Source organism: Moesziomyces antarcticus, assembly GCF_000747765.1.
Source record: "Moesziomyces antarcticus DNA, scaffold: scaffold_v10005, strain JCM 10317, whole genome shotgun sequence".
NCBI lineage: Eukaryota > Fungi > Basidiomycota > Ustilaginomycetes > Ustilaginales > Ustilaginaceae > Moesziomyces > Moesziomyces antarcticus.
Genome location: NW_014639005.1, coordinates 398,788 through 418,243, shown reverse-complemented (window position 1 = coordinate 418,243; position 19,456 = coordinate 398,788). Strand labels below are relative to the sequence as shown.

Sequence of the window (19,456 nt, the reverse complement as noted above, 5' to 3'; positions counted from 1 at the left end):
AAGTGCTTCAACCCAACTCCCAACCCCGCCCCAACCACGTTGTGCAAGCATCTCTCACTCGATCCAAACTAAAGTCACGCTCGAGACCCGGACCGGAGTCGAGCCAGAGCCGATCGACAGACGTAATTGCTACCAGTGTCCGTCCTACGCATGCAACCCCCCGCTACAAGCGGGATAGAAGGTGCGGTAAGAATGAGGCGCACCCGAAACGACCGCAGATCCACCAGTCGGCAGCAAATCCAAGACCAAGTCAAGTAGAGTTTAGTTTTCAACGTGGGTATATAAAGTACAATACGAATACAGTCCCCTTACATCAAAGAGAAGCGGTGGACGCAGGAGCGGGAGTGAGCACGCCCACGCCGCGGGTACGCACGACGTGCAAACACGCGTCGCACTCTGGATGCACAAGCACCAGCTCGGCCCTCACCTCCTCGTCCCTGTCATCTGCCCTGGCGAGCGAAGTCAGCAACCCGCCATGCAGTGTCTGTGATGCTTTTTCCTGCGCACCCTGCAGCTGCATAGGCTGCGAACTTCTCCTCCCACCCTCGACCGCGCTCTTGTCGGCAGCGCTGGTTTCAAGCGACGAGGCTCGCGGACGTGCGGTCCATTCGTCGGTACCGCGCGTCTGCGCCATCCAGCTATCCACCGCCCCGATACCCGATGGACGCTCGAGCCCCAGATCGCACGCCGCACAGTCGTCGCACCCCGCTGCGGGCTTCGGACTCCCCAGCCCCGCAGAGGGCGTCTTGGGGCTCGCCGACGACGCGGCGGTGCTCGAGGCGCGCTGCGACGACGCCGGCTTCGACAGGCAGCGCGCACACCGGCACGCGTCGCTGCACACGCACGGCGGAGGCACAAACGCACTCGACATGTCCACCGCACGCAGCAGCAGCTCGATGCTCGGCGCACTCGACTCGGCGCGCGGCTTGCCAGAACAGCAGCTGCTCGTCGTCGTCTCCGCCGCGCGCGGATTCATCAGGCTCGACAGCGACAGCGTCGACGACCGACGAGGTGCAACCTCCTCATCCTCGGCATCGTCTGCATCGTGCGCCGCGTGGATGCTCGGCAGGCTCCACGAGTGCTGCGCACGCGCAGGCCGAATGGGCGCGAGCACGATATCGCCCTCGGCTTGCGGCGGCGATCGCGAGCGCGAGGATGCGGTGCGATTGTCGAGGCTGGGTCGGCGGGCGGCGGTGTGCTTGGGCGAGACAGGTGCGTATGGCAGCGAAGAGCCGTCGCCCTTGGTCCTGGCTTTCTTGGGCGCACGTCCTTCCTGTTGGTGGTGGTCTGCCTCGCCGCAACATGTCGACCCAGCGGTTCGGGGCTTGGTGGGCGTGGGAGACGACCTTTTGGGTGCGAGCGATGCTGAAGGAGTCGTCTGCACAGTAGGAGCGCTGGTCTTTTTGCCGGAGCAATCGCAGCGGACGTGGCGGCCGCTCTCCTTGCGTTTCTGGCGACACACCTCGCACTGTGTGGGCGGCCTTCCCTTGCTGCGGATGGGATAGAGCGGGCCTTTGGAGCCGTCCTTGTGCGAGCACGAGGATGTGCGGTGTCCGCGGATGCACGAGGCGCATGCGTACTTGACTGCGCCGCCAAAGGTGTCGGTGCGCTGCTCGTCGTGAATGGTGGCGCTGCCGGAAGCCATTGGAGTCGCGTTGGACGCCGAAGCGCTGTGGGGAGGCGAAGACATGCTGAGTGCCATGCGTGGCGCGGCCGAGCCAAAGCTGGTGTTGCTCTGGACCGAGTCGGACGCGCGTGGTGTGGAGAGTAGCGGATTGGAATATCGATGTGCAAGCAGGCCAGGAGCTGAGGCTGGTGAGGCTGCAGTCGCCGTCATGATCTGCTGGAGGACCGACTGAGGTGCGATGCGCGGCTGATGCTGCCGAGTAGTCCGGATGAAGACGCACGCTGAACAACGAAGGTACAATCAGAGTATGGTGGTCGGTGGCCGGTGGCGATGTCGAGGTATACTCGAGCGGATGAATGCGAGGAGTGGCCGGCGAAGCTAGGGATAGGGTGGATGGGAGGCAAGAGTCGAATCCAATCGCGGCATGTGTCCAAGTGTGAGGGCGAGGCTGAGACTCAGAGTTACGCTGAGAATGGTCCGAGGGCGCGGTCGGTTGGAGTGTGAGCGAGGCAACGAGGAGCGGCTCGGAGCCTTAAGCGCGCAGGCGGGCGGAATGAGCGTTCATCTGGACAAGTCTCCGAGCGTTGGAAGGCGTGGAGTGAGTAGCTCCACGTTGTGGGTCCCAAAGGCGGCTATGTGGTGGTGGCTGAGGGCTGAGGGCGTAGGTAGGCATGGGGCTCACGTCGAGAGCGTGCTTGGCGTCATGGTTGATTGAGCGGAGGAGGATTGGCAGCGTCGTCGGCTTCCGAGTGACAGCTGCTGCGCAGCTGAGAAAGTCGGCGCTGCAGCTCGCCGAGGTGGGCGGAGGGTTTTTGTTTTTCGGTGAGGCATATTTCGTGATTTTTGGCCCTTTTTTTTTTCTACGCGTTGAGGCTCAGTTCTTCCGCTGGACGCATGCGCGCGAGATCTGCAGAGGTGCATTTGGCCTGCACTCGAGCCGCAGCCACGCCAAAGGGTCCCGGGTGGAGAGAAGCGGTGCTCCTTCTGAGAGTTGGGCGCAGATCGCGCAATCCAAAGCCTCACTCCAGCCCACGCGCATACGTACCGTCGGCCGCTAGCACCGCACTAACCGTCCTTGATCCCGTGAGCAGCTTCTCCTCCGCATCCACGCTAGCTCGTCCGACACGATTGCCACATCGACACCACTGTACAGGAGAGGACGCTGCAGCAAGCAACCCTGGGACCACCACCTGCTGGGTCAAGGGCACCACCCACCTCCGCACTCTATTGACCGCTGCTGGCTGGGTTCAGGGCGGCCAATTTGCCTCATCAAGGGTTCAGGGTATTGCCACTGTCCACCCAAAATAACACTCGTGCACCTCGTCCCCACACACAGCCGATCCATCCACCCGATGCAGGGAAATCAAAAAAGGTCCATGTTTGGGCTCAACATCGTATGCCCCGATACAGGAGAATGCATAGCACGATCAAGTCGTGGTGGTCCCCGCCGAGCTGGAGAGCAGGTCATTGATCGACGTCTCCTGGAATCCTGCGGCCAGCGCATCCACCTGCGTGCCCACACCCGGTCCCGCCCTCTTCTGCTCTTCCAGAATGCCCGGCGTCGGCACGGCGAGCGGCGCCGCACCCGCAGGCAGACGCTCGAGCGTGTCCGGCGGTGTCGAACTAGCCTGCATCTGCGACTGCAGCGACGCTGTGCGCCCGTCCGCCACGCCCACCGGCGGCGATCGAGAGCTGAGCCCCGTCAAGTCGCCCACGCCATCCCGAAAGTCGCGTCCGATCTTTTGAGAGCGCAGGAGCGAAGCAGTGCTTGGAACGGCCGAAGGCGTGGATGAAGACGCCGACGCCGCCGTCGCTGCCTCTGCCTCCGTATCCGCCACACTGGCACTTGCAGGCGAACCAGCCACCGCGCCTACCGGTGAAGCGACCGCAGGAGATGCCTGGCTCGCTGCTCCGGCGCGCTCGCTCGGAATCGCGACCGCCTCGGCAGCCGGCGCGGCCCGCAGCGTGGATGCGCTCGAACTTGCAATGCTACCGTGCCCGGCCCCCGGCGTGACCGTCTGTGCAGTCGAGAGCGGAGTGATGGGTGCCAGTCCGCCGCCGAATCCGCTGTCGCGCCCCGCCAAGCTCGACGCAGAGCTCGCGTGACGCGACACCGCCGCCGAGCTGGGCTGTGTCGCCGGGCCATCCGGCGGTGCCATACCGACCATCGGTCCTCCGCGTGCCATGAGCGCCTGACGCACCATATCCGCCGACGCGCCTTCGCCCTCCACCTCGCTGTCCGAAGCGGCGCTCTCGGTGCCCGACAGCTCGGCACTCGACGTCGAGTCGCCGTCCCAGACATCCTCCTCGTCGTCGTCATCGTCGTCGTCTTCGCGGTTGAGCATCTCTTCGATGGTCTGCTCCACCTCCTCGTACTGCGCACGCAGGATCGCCTGGCCCTCGGGCACGCTGCCGTCGCGTCCGAGCCACTTGCGCACGCCCGTGTCGTTGCCGTCCTTGTCGAGCACCTTGCTGCGCATGTTGTCGATCTGATGCAGCGCCAGCCGGTACGGGTAGAGGTCGCGCATGGTAAACGGCCCGCCGTACTTGCTCACCTCCTTGAGGCACTTGGACACCGTCGAGAGCTTGTTGCTGATCGGCATCAGCTCCTCCGAGATGGGCTCGGACGACGCCACGAGCCGGTAGATCAGGCCGTAGCACCGGCGCAGCAGATACAGCAGCACGAGCTGGCCTTCGGGCTGCTTGCCCTCCGAGTCGACAAACTTGCCGTTGACGCGCAGCCGGTCGATCTCCTTGAGCGTCACCTGATAATTCCACAGATCCGTCTCGCGCAGCGTCCAGCGGTGCGTCAGCACCAGATGCTCGAGCTGCGACTTGATCTCCACCAGCCGGTCGTAGATGGGCTGCAGCGTCATCGGCACCTCGTCGTTGCGCACCGTCATGTCGTGGCAGATCTCGAAGCACTCCTCGAGCAGGCCCACCAGGATCGCCTGTCCCGCGGGCACCGAGCTGCCGCCGGGTCCGAGGAACTTGCCGTCGACACGCTTGGCGTCGATCTTGCGCAGCTCCTCCTGCAGCTGCTTGATCTCGGCACGCGCCGGCTTGGGCTTGGCGGCGGCGGCGGCGAGCTGGCGTCGGATGGAGATGATCTTCTGGTGGATGGGCACGAGTTCGACGGAGAGCACCTTGAGCGAGCCCTCGAGCTTGCGCACCGTCTTTTCGCACACCTCGAGTTTGCGCGTCATGAGCTTGGTGAGCTGCGGCGGATGGCGGCCGCAATCGCCGTCGCGACGGATGATCTCGCGCAGCTCCGAGAGTCGCGCGCCGAACGGCTGCAGGTCGGCCTCGGTGTAGATGCCGGACTCCTGCAGATGGTCGAGCAGCTGCTTCATGCAGCTCAGCTGCGAGAACGTCGCGGGGCTCTCGCGGCTGCGTCCGATGGTGAGGAAGAAGAGGCTGAGCAGCGAAAAGACGTCGTTGAGCGTGGTGTCGACGCGGTTGTGTTGGAGCACGGGCGAGTCGTCTTGGCCGTTGGTGTCGGCCTGGTCGGAGGCGTCGTGGTGGTCCGAGGTGGAGCTGGCGGTGGAGGAGGACTGCGCGTTGGCCTGCTGCTCGTCTCGGACGGCGTTGAGGCGGGTGACCTGCTTTATGACCTGCTGGTAGAGCTGTTGCACATCGTGCGAGCGGATGAATTCGGAGCTGTCCTTCTTGAGTGCGGTGAGTCGGTTGCGGATGTTGATGAGCGCCTCGAGGATGGGCAGCTCCTCGTGCGGGATGCTCGACATGCTCGACATGGTGTCAAAATGCGCCGACCCGAGCCAAGACGGTCGCTCGCGCGCAGATAAAGAGGGCGAGAGTGCTGCGAGCCAACAAATCCGATGATGTGGCCGGGGACGATACTGCAGCTACAAGGCAAAGATTGGAGAGCCGAATGGAAACGGCGGTGGCGTGCTGCGTGTGCTGGAATCCAAGCTCAAGCTGAATCGGGAAGGAACGTGAGGTGGCGACTGAGCCGAACAAGTCCGTGGTCACGTCGGAGATTCGAGCAAAAGTGAGAGTGATGGTCGACGGAGAAGCCGCGGAGGCGAGTGAGTGAGTAGGTTAGTGTGATGCCGTTGGATCGTCCCGGGCGCGCGCGGCCGCCAACCTTTGCATGGGCTGGCTGGCTGGCCTGCATCCCTTCGCACTATTTCCAGAAGCCTCTCTTCCGTGGCTCGGCGGGAGGCGCGGTGCCTGGCTTTCTGCCTGGCTTTCGGCCTGGCTTCTTTGTCCAGCCGCCGATTTCCAGCAGAGCCGCGCCGCCGCGCCGCCACCTCGGAAATGGCACTTTGCGCGCCCCCACCAACTCTCTCTCGCTCCACTTGTCTAACTTGGCTGCTCCGCGCCGCGACGCGCGCAGGTCCAGCGCAGGAACCAACACCCTTCTTCCACCAACTCTCACCGCCTTCTCAGCAATCACATCAGTCCAGCCAATCACGTCTGCCACCAAAGTGACCGTAGCGTAGCTTCAATGTGATTGTACAAAATGCAATGACAGTGTCTAACGACAGACTCGGCGAGGCCAACTGTGATGTTTGCGCAAGCCCGAAAAAGGCTCCGTGGGTGCGTCCGTGCCAAGGCGGGCAGGCAGGCGAACGTCAAGGTTGGTGTGTAGCATCGATCAACCGCTCGACTTTTTCTGGCGCTCCTTCTCGCGGCGCTTGGCATTCTTTTTGCGGTTCTGCTGCTTCTTCTTGTCATCCTTGCTGAGCGTGCCGCTGCTCGCCAGGTCCGAGCCGGACGGCGACTCGTCCTGCAGCGATGGCGAGCTGGCACCGCTGGCGTTGCCATTGGTGGCCGTGGCCGACTCGACCGTCAGCCCGCCCTGCTTGCCGTTTGCGCCTACATCCGAGCCCGGCTGAGTCGACTTGGCAAGCTCGGCTGCGGCCTGTACCTCGGTCTGGCTGGGCGCCTCGACATCTCCGCCTTCAGCCGCGCCCTGCGCACCGTCCGCCGGCTCTACGTTCTCGCCCACACCCTCGAGCGGATTCTCCGGCTCGCCGGTAACGGCGGGAGGAACGATGCCCAGCATGCCCGGCTGGGCCTCGGCAGGCTCATCCTGCTCGTCCTGTTCCGCCGTCACCGCCGCTGCACTGGGCTTGGCGGCTTCCGTCGGCTGTGCATCTTGGTCCGCCTGGCGCGAAGCTTCCTGCGCAGCCGCTGCAGCCTCCTGCTCCTTCTGCGTCTTGATCTGCTGCTCCCACATCTTGCTGTACGCGCCCTTCTTGGCGATCAGCTCGGCGTGCGAGCCCAACTCGACCACGCGGCCCGCATCCATGACGATGATGTTGTCGCAGTTGATGATCGTCGACAGCCGGTGCGCGATGGTCAAGCTCGATCGGCCGTGCATCAGATTGTTGAGCGCCGACTGCAGCTGCCTCTCGGTCTGGCTGTCCAGCGCCGACGTCGCCTCGTCCAGCAGCAGCACCGGTGGGTTCTTGAGGATGGTTCGTGCGATCGCCACGCGCTGCTTCTCGCCGCCCGACAGCCGCACGCCGCGCTCGCCCACCACGGTGCCGTAGCCCTCGGGGAAGGAGAGGATGCGGTCGTGGATCTGCGCCGCAAGCGCTGCCGCCTCGACCGCCTCATCCGACGCCTTGGTATCGCCGTACAGGATGTTGGTGCGAATGTCGTTGTTGAACAGCGAGGGTTCCTGGGGCACCACGCCAATGGCTCGTCGGAGCGAGCGCTGCGTCACGTTGCGGATGTCCTGCCCGTCGATCAGAATGCGACCGGACTGAATGTCGTAGAAGCGGTACAGCAGACGCAGCACCGACGACTTGCCCGCGCCCGACTCGCCCACGAGCGCCACGCTCGAGTGGCGGTCGATCTTGAAGCTCAGCCCCTTGAGCGCTTCGACCTTGCCGTCGTACGAGAAGCGCACGTCCTGGAACTCGATGACGCCGTCGGTCACCACGAGGTCCTTGGCGCCCGGCACGTCCTTGACCTCGGTCTTTTCTTCGAGCAGCGTCATGAGCTTGTCCGTGTCCACAAGGTTCTGCTGCACCACACGGTAGAGCGTGCCGAGCATCGAGAGCGGCTGGTACACCTGCTGGAGATACGTGACGAACACGACGAACTGCGAGCTCGTCGTCTCGCCACGCACCACGCTGCCCGCCACGAGCATGATGGTGAAGAGCATGCCAAAGGCGAGGATGAGGTTCTGCACCATGTTGAGCATGTTGAGGCTGCCGATCACCTTGAATTCGGCCTTCTGGTAGTCCTGGAGCGCGGAGCGGAAGCGTTCGGCCTCGTAGCCCTCGTTGGAGTAGCACTTGACGGTCTCCCAATTCATGAGCACGTCGGCCGAGATGGCGCGGCAGATCGAGTCCTTGTTGTTCATGGCGCGGCGCAGGCCGGTACGCCAGGTGGTGAGCTGCACGCTGGTCCAGGTGTATGCGACCATGACGACGAAGAGTGCGATGCCGATGGCGGGGCTGAAGGTGCGCGTCATGTAGATCATGGCGACAAAGATGTCGATAAAGACGGGCAGCAGATTGAAGAGCAGGTACTGGAAGAAGTTGTTGATGGCGCTGCCGCGGTCCAGGATCCTGAGCACCTCGCCCGTCTTCTTTTTGGTGTGGAAGGACATGCTGAGGTTGAGCAGATGTTCAAAGGCCATCATGCTCATCATGCGGTCCGAATACTGCTCGACCGGCACCCACAGTACGTTCTGCATGACGGTGAGCAGGCTCCCCTGACCCTGGAGCATCTTGAGGAAGGCGTAGATGGCCACATCGGCCCACGGCGAGGCGCCTTGCGAAAGATCCTCGACGAGCTTTCCGAGCGCGAGCGGCGTGAAGAAGTTGACCACGCGCGCCGAGAAGAGGAGGCCGACGCAGGCGAGCGCGATGAGCTGGAGGCGCGCCGACTTGGACGGCCAGAGATACGGGAAGAGGAAGCGGATGCGGTAGAGGAACGTGCTGAAGGTGGGCGGCGGTGGGGCGGTGGCCACCGACAGACCCATGGAAGCGTTGGGGTCGCGATTGGGAGTCTGGGTGCCCGAGTTGACGGCCGACTTTTTGTTGGCCGAGTCCTTACCGTTGGCGCCGTTGACACTGGTGTCAGTGGCTCCGTATGAAGGGGTCGCAGATGCGCCAGGTGCCCGGAGGAGACCTGCCGACTCGGCGTTGGCGGGCGCCGAACGCGCGGCCGAGGTGGAAGGGCCAGGTGCCGAGCCGACGCCCGTCTCGTTTGCAAGGTCTGCGGCGCGAACGAATCGCACGCGATCCCACGACAGAGCAAGAATGAGGACGGGATAGAGCAGCAAAAGGCGGAGGATGATGAGGCCGAGCTGCGCAATCGACCATCGGCTGGTGTTGGGCAAGTCGCGACGCTGCTTGGGGATCATGTAGAGAACGAGCAGGCAGATGTCGGTGGCGGCGCCTGCAAGGAGAGACCAGCCGGACTTGCCTCTTCCGTAGCTGCCCCTGCCGCGCACCTTTTCCTCCCACAGAGCGGCGATGACGATGGCGCCCCAAGCGAGCAGGCCACCGAGCGCCTGCAGATCGATGGCGCCCCAGAGCGCGAGGTCGGGCTGCCATTCCTTCGGGGGCAGGACGGCGCGCAGGATGATGAGAACACCCGATGCGAAAAAGGTAGCGGCGAGACCGAGCTGGGTGGACTGCGTGAGGAATCGGCGGCGAGAGCGGACGGGCACGACGACGGGCGTGGGTTGGGGCGGCTCATGGTCGTCGTCATCGTCGTGCTCTCGGTGTGCCTCTGCTCGAAGCTGATCGTACTCGGAGCGCCGAGGATGGAGCAGATGGGCGAGCCATTTCTTGGAGGGCTTGATGAGCACCGAAGCGAGTGCGATGGCGAGGATGGCAGCGGGCTGGACGATGCGCAGGACGGTGAGCGCCTGGTCGTAGTCGTCGTGGGATGGCGAGGCTTGAGGCCATGCGCGCTGTGACGATGACGCGAGCATGGCAGCGACTTGCCCGGCTGATCCCGAGCTGGTTCTGCGGAGCTTTGAGGAGGAGGAAGGAGGTGGTGGTGCTGAATACGGTGGGGAAGCAAGCCCACCCGAGTCGGCTGTTTGCTCAGCAGCAGCAGCAGCAGCGCGAATTTTCCGGACCGCCAAATCAATTCGGCGCAGAACCGATGCGGAGGACTGGCGCTTTGGGGCCGCGTTGGCCTCGCTTTCTCCACCTGCTGCTGCTGCTGCTGCTGCGCATCGGCCAACACCGCGCGTTGCAGGAAAAAGAGGAGCGAGAGGTGTTGCTCTCGAACCGAGTCTAACGCGACTCCCGGCTCCCGCGCTTCGCTCGCTCCACGCACCGACCATGGACAGCGCAAGCTGTGGTTCACTGTCTTTCATGCCGCAGTCTATAGACCTCGTCGTGCCACTAGAAGAGTGCCTCGGACGAGGCCGAGGGTGACTCTGTTTGTGTCTTTAGAGATTCGCACGAGACCCGCCGGAAGCTCTCGAGCATCGGAAGGGTTCCGTCGCAGGAAATCAGATCACAGGCAGTATGGGCATAGTCGAATGTGTTGAGCATCAGCTGCTGCTGCTTTTGCTGCAGTGACGAAGATGCGCTTGGTGCGGAGAGTCGATCTTAATGACTTGGACAAGCTTGTTATTCGCATGCTGCTGTTCGAGCCGCTTGAATCATTGCGACGCTGCTGCGGTGGATGCCTTGAGAAGGTCGTTGGCGAACCTCTCGTTGACGGTCTCTGTGTTCAAGCCGCCACATCAAAGCGCTTATCATCAGCATGCGCCTCGTCACACAAAACTTGAAACATGACTGGACTCACTCTTGTTCGGGCCCCACGCAGAGCCACCAGTGCCCGGTGCGGCCTTGTATACCTCTGGCCTCTCTGTACCACGCGATCAGAGACACGATCAGCAACTCCACATCTGCCTCTCGGTGTTGCCCGGTGTTGGATGACTTACGAGTGTCTGGAATCTTCTTATCGTTCAGGCTGGTCTGGACGGACTTCCATCTTGCCTGCATCCATGTTTCGGCCTCGGAAGCATCAAAGCCGTTGCTACCGATGGTCGCAGCCGATGATCCTTTGGAGCTGTTGGCTCGTGCACCCAGGTCGGCACCCGAGATCGCCGCGGCCGCAATGGCTGCCGATGTCGATTGCATGGCCGTTCCTGTGTTCAAGCTGGCCCAATCGTAGCGTGGTCGTCAAAGGGCAACCAGCACGCCGTGTGGGCCCGCGCGTCGGCCGACATGAAGGCCGAAAATCCAAATGGGCCTGCCTGGCCCGCGCTCACACACGCATTGCGCGAACCCTCCTGATGGAGCCGAATCAAACGGCTGCCACCCCATGCCATGACATTCGCACAGGACCACGACACAAAAGCTATGCGAACCATTTCATCTTTATAGTGCGTACTAAAGCTCTGGAACGGTGATGATGATTAGGCGAGGTGCAGCGGTAGAGACCGGAGCGAACGGGTATCAGAGTCTTTCGTCCGGTCACTTGGATTGAAGCGTGGTGACGAGCCTGAATACAGCGCCGAGTCAGTCTAGAGCTCTGTTTTACGAGACCATCACAGAAACCACTTACCAGTCGAGCCCCTCCTCGAGACCTTCGCCTTTTGTGGCGCAGCACTTGTGTATGGACCATTGGCGGTCCTTGAGCTCGCTCAGTCCGAGCTTCTCGCTCACCTGGCCTTCGTCGAGCGCGCCCGGTAGATCCTGCTTGTTGGCAAACACGAGCAGCTTCGACTCCTTGAGCTCTTCCTCGGACAGCATCGCCAGCAGCTCCGCCTTGGCCGTCCCCAGCCGTTGCGTGTCGGAGGCATCAATCACATAGATGATCGCCGCCGTATTGGCGTAGTAGCATCTCCAGTACGGACTGCACCATCGCACCCACCAGGAGGAGGCAAGCGTTAGTCCAGCTGCCTCGGTGCTTTGAAAGCGTGGAAAGGAAAAACAACCTACCGAATCGACGTTTGTCCGCCCAAGTCCCACACCTGAAACTTGATATTCTTGTACGTCACCGTCTCTACGTTGAAGCCGATCGTCGGGATGGTCGACACCACCTCGCCTATTTGCAGCCGGTACAGGATGGTCGTCTTGCCCGCACTGTCGAGGCCAAGCATGAGTATCCTCACGTCTTCGTTCTTGTTCCAGAACGCGAGCTTGGAGAACATCGAGGAGAACGTGACGCCCATCTTGACTTACACGCGCTCTCGCCGATGGTGCTGGTGCTGGTACGAGCGGGATGAGGCTCGCGGATCGAGGAGCCAGGATGTATGCGTCGACGGCTGCCACTCGGCCTGTGCTTGCACCTGCCAGTCAGCTCTGCTTTCTCTCGCAACCTATAGCCGGTGGCTCGACCGCAAGGTATGTCGTAAACCGCTGACTGTCGTAGCGGCTCGAGAGAGTCGTAGCTGTCGCTTCTCGGCTGATGTGTCCAAGAGCAGGTTCGCTGTCCCGCTGCGCCTTTTGAGGTGGATTGGATGACGGAGTTACGAGGGTTTTGATTGCCTTGCCACGACAAATTGTCTTGGTGGTGAGATGGTGGTGTGGGTCCGTGGTGGCAGGTGGGATGGTGGAGCGAACCGAGCAAAGCAGGTGCAAGGAGAGAAAGAGAAGGTGGGGCGGGCGGAATCGAGCTTCCGTGATGCACGCGGTGCTTGCCTTGCATGCCGAATGGTGCCAAAGCGCACCAAATCAGCTTTCGTGGGCAGCCGCCGCCGCCGCTGGCCAGAGCGTCACGCCGCGGCTGGGAGAGCGAGGGCGATTTTTGTGGAGCCAAAAACTGCGAGCTTGGTTCGGGAGCATCGCGATTGCATCGGATTCGCAGCACTCCCGATGGCAAGCCTCGACTTCCCGCGGCTGGAATTCGCAGAGTCGCGCAAAGTGCAGCCTTTGGCCTCCATCTCCACTTGCCATCCTGTCACCACCGCTCTCGACTTGGCTTTCGACTCTCGCATCAACCCTCGCAGTGGCTGCTACGCTCAGACGTGCACTCGTTCGCATCTTTACACCTTCAGATCTGTGGACCGCATCACAGTAGCGCGATTTGCAGCTTCCGAGACCACTCTGCTTCTTGCTTCTGCACATCCACCCATCTACGTGCATACCCTCATCGCCACCAGCACCCTCGGAGATTCAATCACAGCATAGCCAACATGTCAGGACGAAGCAAAGTGTCGGTGCAGCCGATCAACATCATCTTCCGCCACCTGCAGCAGCAGACAAGAGTGTCGCTCTGGCTCTACGACAATGTCGACTTTCGCATCGAGGGCAAGATCATCGTAAGTACAGCCGAAAGCTCGCAGGTTATGCAAGCAGAATGCTGACCGTCATTGCGCTTGCTTTGTGCTTCGGTAGGGTTTCGATGAGTTCATGAACGTGACATTGGCGGATGCCGAGGAGGTGTGGCTCAAGAAGGACCACAAGCGCGTCGAGCTCGGGCGCATCCTTTTGAAAGGCGACAACATCGTAAGTAGCGTGCGAATGACACTCGCAGAATCATTGCAAAGCTGACCACGTACTCCTTGCGCACCGTTGTTCACCTCGCAGACACTCATTCAACCGGCAAAGTGAATCGACCAAAAGGCCAGATCCCTCATCTGAGGCTCGGCCATCTGCATCGCCAAACCCCCATCTACATGCGCCTTCAAACGCCCTTGAGCCGCTCCAGGTCTCACATCCTTGTACTTGTACTCTAGAAACAACACCAACACTTCCATCGCAGCCGATCGGCGCGTTTGCATCTTGACGGTGGTATTATTGCGAGGTGATGTTCCGCAAGCAGGAGGGGCTTCATCGCGATGCTTGCTGGCCATATGCACCTCCGACTGCGCCCACGGCAGGAGCCCCGGCTGTCCCACGTTGCAACAAGGCGTTGCTGTCGAGGTTCTTGCGGTACTCGATCTTCTCCACCTTGACGTCGCCGTCGATGAGCTGGTATACGTACGTGACCACAACTGCGCCTTGGATGTCGAGCACTATCGGATGCGAACAAGAGAGGAGGCAGTGTCAGATACGGCAAAGCGGGGCGCAAGTGGGCTCCGCTAGCGACATGCTACTTACGTGCGAAACTTGGGATGGGCGCTGGCGCCTCCTTGACATGGAGCTCTTCGTCATCCTCATTGGCACCGTCTGCTTGCTTGGCGGATGCGCCGTCCTTTTCTGCGGCCGTTGCATCTGTTGGCTTTGCTTTGGCTGCGTCGTCGGTCTTGTTCTTCTTGGTGCTTGCCTCTTCCGTGGCGTTCTTATCGGACTTCTTTGCGTCGGCACCGGATGCATCGGCTTGACTCGCCTTGGTAGCCGCCTTTTCTGCGAGCGCTGCGACGGAGGCAGGGTCTCGAAGTGGCCAGGTGGGATGCCACGCGCCTGTTGCGCTGCCCGGATTGACAAAGAAGCGGCCCTCGAGCTCGAATGCCTCGAAGCGGTGCGTGTGACCGGTGAGAAGGATGTCGACGTCCATGGCGCGGGCAACGGCGGCGAGCGACTGGGTGTCGCCAGCCGGGACGACCTGGTGGCCGTGGAGCACGCCTATGCGTAGCGGTGCATGGTTGAGGATGAGACTCGAGGGGAAATGCGGATTGTCGTCGTATTCGCCCTTGACGAGGTGGACATCGCCAGCGATGGTGCGCAGGTAGTGGAGGTAGTCGGTGTTGCACACGTTGCCCGTGCAGATGATCTGCTGGATCTTGCCGGGCACCAGCAGCTTCTTGAACTTGGCCGGCAAGTCGTGTGCGCGGAAGGGGATGTGCAGGTCGCCAATCACGAGGACCAACATGGCGCGGGGGAGGCGAACAGCGGCAAGGAGCGAGAGGCAAGGATGGTAACAGCTCCGAGTCAGCTACAGATCGACTACTTGATGTAGACTAGTGCTGGCTGTTGCTCTCGTGATGGTGGGATGCGGTTAGGAGAGCGAGTGTTGTGCGCTGGACATGTGGAGCTCCTCTCACACAGGCCACCGCGCAAGGGCCACAGCCGGTGCCTGCTCTGCCCCTGGAGTGGTGGGTCTAACATCTTGAAATTGTGCGCCAACAGACGCGTCCACGCCCGCCGCTGAGCCCTGAACGAGAAAGAGAGAGCGCGCGCCCAAAGGGTTCTGTTCTTCTTCTTCTTGCCGCTGCGCTGCTCAGCGCGACCTGCTTGTCTGGGCCAAAAAAGTCACGAGTCGGGGTGACTGGCGAATATCAAAGTGGGCGCGCCACGGCCAACAAGCGCGACGCTTCTGCTGCTGCTGCTGCTGCTGTCTGCTGTCTGCTGTCTGCTGCCACAAAAGATGCGTTGGCTGGCTCGAGCTGCACCCCGGCCCCGGCCCTGCTGATTTCATCGTCACTCGTGCCGGCTGCTCTTCGTTTCACTCTATCTTCTAGCTCGAGCCGCTGTTGCTTGCTCCATCCTCCCGCTGCCATCGCTCTTGGCTCGTTCGTCGACGCAGCATCGCAGCCATACTCCTCCCCACTAGCTGTCTTGCATTGCACCTTCCGTCGCCTCCACACGCGCACCATCTTGCACATCTTGATGGAGTCGTCCTCATCCTCATAGAGAGACTCTGGTCTCGATCCTGCCGGCCCTCGCTTCTGGCTCTCCATCCGCTCGGTCGGCATCGGTGAGCCTTAGGAGGCGCAGTACGAGCTGCAAGCATGCCTTCCCACGAGTACGACAACAGGCATGCCTCGGCCTCCGGCTCGTCCAGGAACGACTCTTGGAGATCTTCTGTCGATAGCCGCTCCACAAACCAGCATTCAAGACCGAGATCTCCTAGGCGTCGCAGTCCAGAGCCAGGCTATGACAGACACTATTCCTCCGAACGCAGGCGCGACCATGAAGACCGTCACCGTGACCACTCCTCGCACCGGTCAAGCTACGGCCAAGACAGTTGGCGTTCTTCCAGGCAGCGCTCGCCATATGCTCCCTCCTCGAGCTCCGAACCTCGGCGCCCTTCCTCCTACTACGACCACCACGCATCCAACCGGCGCCCTCGCTCCCCTGACAGGAACAGGCGCTCCGACGTCGATGGGCATCCTCACGACAATGAGCGAGGCTCGCGACCTTCGCACACCTCCCGTCATGATCACAAGTATCGTGAGCCTCGGCGCAACGACGATGACCACTGGCGTACAAGGCGCTCCGACAGAAGTCGCAGCAGATCTCGTGACCGCTCGCAAAGATCCGACGCCAGAGATCACCATCGCTCCTCGGCCTCGCATCCATCCTCGCATCCAGCCGCTGAGGCTGCAGAGGCCGCAGAGGCCGGTGAGATTGTGGAACTTCATCGTAAGGATGATAAACACGCTCTCGAGCCTCTCGAGGCAGCCTCGGCACCACATCCGCAACCACGCACCGCACACAAGGATGCGTCTCGGCGAGGCCCCCCGCCCCTTGCATCCGAAGCCGATGAAGATGAAGACCGCCTCGAGACGCTCGCACGCGCATCCGGTGCCTTTCGCGCAGCCAATGGTGTCCATTCTACCTCCAGCCGCGACTCGCATAGCGCACGGCCCAGCAATCATAGGTCGGACCACAACAGCACGCCCCAGATAAATGGACACTCTCGCCCTCACCGAGAAGATCGATACGCCAGCACAAGTCGCAGGTCTCTCTCGCCAGTCCCTCCCTCCAGATCCCTGCGCCCAGCTTCCACTTGCACGGCCTCGACTAGCCGGACCCGGCCAGAGACTGCAAATCTGGCGCACATCGCAGACCCACCGACCCGCGAGCCGCCACCTGTTCCGAGCCGGTCCTTCGGCCACGTCCTTCTTCCACACGAACTTGATGCAGAGCAGCGCGGCAACAACGCCATGACCACGGCTCCTCTCGACAAGAAAGGGTATATGCAGGGCAAATACGCGCTCAAGTCAGCAGCAGACAAGCAACTGCTCGATGCCAAAGTCATCGACCCGCGCAAGGGACGCAAAAAGTTCGACTCCTCCCGCGAGGCGCTCCATCCACCTCGCTTCATTTGGGACGCCAACTCGGTCGGCACCAAGCCCCTCCCGCCTCCACGCAACCTCGTCATCACCGGTTTCTCGGCGCTTACGCACCCTAGCCATCTGTTGCCACACATCCGCCCCTTCGGCCGTATCTTGTCGTCCAAGCTTGAGATGCACCCTGCCATCGGCCAGAGCTTGGGCATCTTTTGCGTCACGTTTGCCCATGACTTTGACGAAGATGGCAAACCCGCCAAAGACCTTCCTGACGGACAGGATCCGCAGAATGGAGCCAAGGCGGCCAAGGCAGCACAGCTCGCACTCAGTGGCCGCCAGATCGGACAGACTCGTGTCGTCACCCTTCTTGATCGCGCCGGCGAGGTGGTAGCTGAGCAGGTCAAACTCAAGATCGCTGCGGACCAGGCAAAGCATCGTCCTCCTCCCTCTTCTATTGCCTCGACTGCGCCTACGTCTGCCTCCTCCCGCCCGTCGCAGTCCAATATGCCTCCGCCGGATAAGCCTCGCGCTCCTCGGCCTTCCATGGATGCGGCTTCATCGTTGCACATACCCGCGTTGTCTCCTGCGGCTCGTTCAGGCCAAGACCGTCACGATGCTCACTCACCTCGATGGGGGTCCTCGAAAACCCACTCTCGCGCAGACGAGGCGCCACGATGGGACCGTCCCAGCTCATCTGCCGACTCTTACGGCCGTCGACGCCACGAAGATGAGCGCGACTCGCATCCCAGCAGATCCCACTCGAGCCTGCGCTCCGAGGGCATCAGAAACGCGACGTCGGTCGGTGGCCCACAGGCACGCCCAAAGGCGTTGCCCAAGCTTCCCACCGCAGACATCTTGGACATACTCCGAGTCTCGAGTCGTCCGCACGTGTTTATCCCCAAACCCAAGTCGTGCAACGTCGTGACCGAAGACATCACCGAGCAACTGGCGACCACTCCGCCGCTCTGGACCAGGGAGGGCGACGATGGCTGGTATGTCGCTTTCAGCAAGAAAAGCGACGCCACCGCATGCAAATTCGTCAATGAGACCCTCACCATCGGGGGCTACACGCTTCAGGTGCATGTGCGGGACCCGCCGGCCGCAGCACCGCCAACCGCACGATCAGCCGACCCCACGAGCAAGCCTCTCCACGCTGCAGCTGTTGCATCATCCGCAACTCGAACCGCAGCAGCTGCGCCTGCCGGGCCACAGCGCAAACAGCTGGATACCGGCCTGCGTCCTCTCACGGCCGAGGAAAAGCAGAAGACCGAGTGGACCGAGCCAGAGCTCCAGGACGCGGTCTTCCGCATGCTCCAAAAGGAGCTTGCCGACACCTTCCTCCGCGACGTCAAGAGCAGGATCGTCGTGCCTCACCTCACCTCCTATCTCAAACCTGATGGGGAGGGCTTCCAGCTCCTGGCAAAGACGGTCATCAAGAAGCCCGCCTTCTTTTCCTCGAAACCGCTCGATCGAGGATCAGCGATGAACAAGGACGACAAAGAAGCACGTCTGCCCTCGTTCCGCAAGGTCGCGACTGCCAAGACCGACAAGTCGGCCTCGGAGCGCGACGCAGCTGCCTCCAAGGCAAAGTCCAAGCACGACCAACCACGCGCCAAGAAGCATCGCGATCCAGCGACCAAGCTAAAGGACCGTCGCGGCAAAGACGACGCCGACGACGAGAGCGAAGATATCGAAGACTCCGCCCCGTCGAAACGCAGCGGCGAGCGCGCCAGATCGGCAAAAGCCGGTGCCAAGAAGCGCGGCGCTGCAGCCTGGCTTCTCGAGTCTACGGACGAGGAAGCAGAGTCAGACGACGCGGCATCGACAGGACAGGATGCTACATCGCGATCCGTGTCCGCGTCCGTAGAGCCCTCGCAGAACGAGACAGACACGAAGAAGAAGTCAGGCGTCAAAGCAGGCACCGCTGTGCGGAAGAAAGCGACCACAGCAGCCAAGAAGAGCGCCAAGTCGGCCGGCCGTGCGACTCCGGAAGATAGCGGCGAAGGGACGGCGACGCCGGAAGTCGAGGCAGTCCCAGCCAAGACAAAGCCGAAAGCGGCTGCCAAGGCGAAACCGATCCCGGCTGATCCGTTCGAGGCTGGGCTCGTGGAGGACGCCGAGGATCTCTACTTTCTTCGCCTGGCGCTCGACCAGCTCCGGAGCGGCGAGTTGCCCACTGACGAGTCGTGGCCCGAGGAAGACGAGCCCGAAGCGGCAGTGGAGCTCGAAGGCGTACCGGAAGCGCCTGCGCCGCACCTCACTGGAGCCGCGAGGACCGAAGGCATGTATCGCATCGCACCCGCGCACAAGGCCGCGCACCTTCCGGACCGCAACAAGGCGACCGAGGAGACGGAGGTGGGCGCCAACGCGCAGGTGCTGCAGTCTGCGCGCAACAACCGAGCCGACTCGCGCCGGCTTGTGCTGGGCATCGAGCAGCACAAGCGCGAGACTGCGACGGACACGGACATGTTCAAGTTCAACCAGCTGCGCACGCGCAAGAAGCAGCTCAAGTTTGCCAAGTCGCCGATCCACGACTGGGGTCTGTATGCGATGGAGCTGATTCCGGCAGGCGATATGGTGATCGAGTACGTCGGCGAGGTGGTGCGGCAGCAGGTGGCCGACGAGCGCGAAAAGCAGTACGAACGCCAGGGCAACTTTTCCACCTACCTCTTTCGTGTCGATGATGATCTTGTCGTCGATGCCACGCACAAGGGCAACATTGCGCGGCTCATGAACCACTGCTGCACGCCCAACTGCAACGCCAAGATCCTCACGCTCAACGGCGAAAAGAGGATCGTGCTGTTTGCAAAGTCGCCCATCCGTCCGGGCGAGGAGCTGACGTACGACTACAAGTTCCAGTCGTCCGCCGACGACGAAGATGCCATCCCCTGTCTGTGTGGCTCGCCAGGATGCAGGCGATTCCTGTGATGGCCACACACGCACAGTCAAAATCAAGAAGCGGTGTACAAATA

At 62.0% G+C, this 19,456-nt stretch overlaps 7 protein-coding genes across 7 annotated transcripts; 2 read left to right on the top strand and 5 right to left on the bottom strand.

The window, feature by feature from the left end:
- Positions 1 to 313: 313 nt before the first annotated feature.
- On the bottom strand, positions 314 to 1,837 carry PAN0_005c2620 (putative transcription factor; the record flags this gene model as incomplete). The annotated part of the gene is made up of 1 exon (XM_014801861.1): positions 314 to 1,837. One exon carries the CDS (start codon positions 1,835 to 1,837, stop codon positions 314 to 316), a length of 1,524 nt encoding a protein of 507 aa, XP_014657347.1.
- A 1,217-nt stretch (positions 1,838 to 3,054) lies between these two features.
- Positions 3,055 to 5,382, bottom strand: PAN0_005c2619 (uncharacterized protein; the record flags this gene model as incomplete). Its single annotated transcript, XM_014801860.1, has 1 exon — positions 3,055 to 5,382. The coding sequence occupies one exon, from the start codon at positions 5,380 to 5,382 to the stop codon at positions 3,055 to 3,057; it is 2,328 nt and encodes a 775-aa protein (XP_014657346.1).
- Positions 5,383 to 6,248: 866 nt separating this feature from the next.
- Positions 6,249 to 9,947, bottom strand: PAN0_005c2618 (ABC transporter; the record flags this gene model as incomplete). The annotated part of the gene is made up of 1 exon (XM_014801859.1): positions 6,249 to 9,947. The coding sequence occupies one exon, from the start codon at positions 9,945 to 9,947 to the stop codon at positions 6,249 to 6,251; it is 3,699 nt and encodes a 1,232-aa protein (XP_014657345.1).
- A 291-nt stretch (positions 9,948 to 10,238) lies between these two features.
- Positions 10,239 to 11,759, bottom strand: PAN0_005c2617 (ADP-ribosylation factor 3; the record flags this gene model as incomplete). Its single annotated transcript, XM_014801858.1, has 5 exons — positions 10,239 to 10,303; positions 10,385 to 10,447; positions 10,524 to 10,741; positions 11,150 to 11,440; positions 11,527 to 11,759. 5 exons carry the CDS (start codon positions 11,757 to 11,759, stop codon positions 10,239 to 10,241), a joined length of 870 nt encoding a protein of 289 aa, XP_014657344.1.
- Positions 11,760 to 12,722: 963 nt separating this feature from the next.
- On the top strand, positions 12,723 to 13,140 carry PAN0_005d2616 (sm-like ribonucleoprotein; the record flags this gene model as incomplete). Its single annotated transcript, XM_014801857.1, has 3 exons — positions 12,723 to 12,848; positions 12,925 to 13,035; positions 13,117 to 13,140. 3 exons carry the CDS (start codon positions 12,723 to 12,725, stop codon positions 13,138 to 13,140), a joined length of 261 nt encoding a protein of 86 aa, XP_014657343.1.
- Positions 13,141 to 13,359: 219 nt separating this feature from the next.
- Positions 13,360 to 14,341, bottom strand: PAN0_005c2615 (retrograde transporter; the record flags this gene model as incomplete). Its single annotated transcript, XM_014801856.1, has 2 exons — positions 13,360 to 13,544; positions 13,630 to 14,341. 2 exons carry the CDS (start codon positions 14,339 to 14,341, stop codon positions 13,360 to 13,362), a joined length of 897 nt encoding a protein of 298 aa, XP_014657342.1.
- An 859-nt stretch (positions 14,342 to 15,200) lies between these two features.
- On the top strand, positions 15,201 to 19,412 carry PAN0_005d2614 (SET domain-containing protein; the record flags this gene model as incomplete). Its single annotated transcript, XM_014801855.1, has 1 exon — positions 15,201 to 19,412. The coding sequence occupies one exon, from the start codon at positions 15,201 to 15,203 to the stop codon at positions 19,410 to 19,412; it is 4,212 nt and encodes a 1,403-aa protein (XP_014657341.1).
- Positions 19,413 to 19,456: the final 44 nt, after the last annotated feature.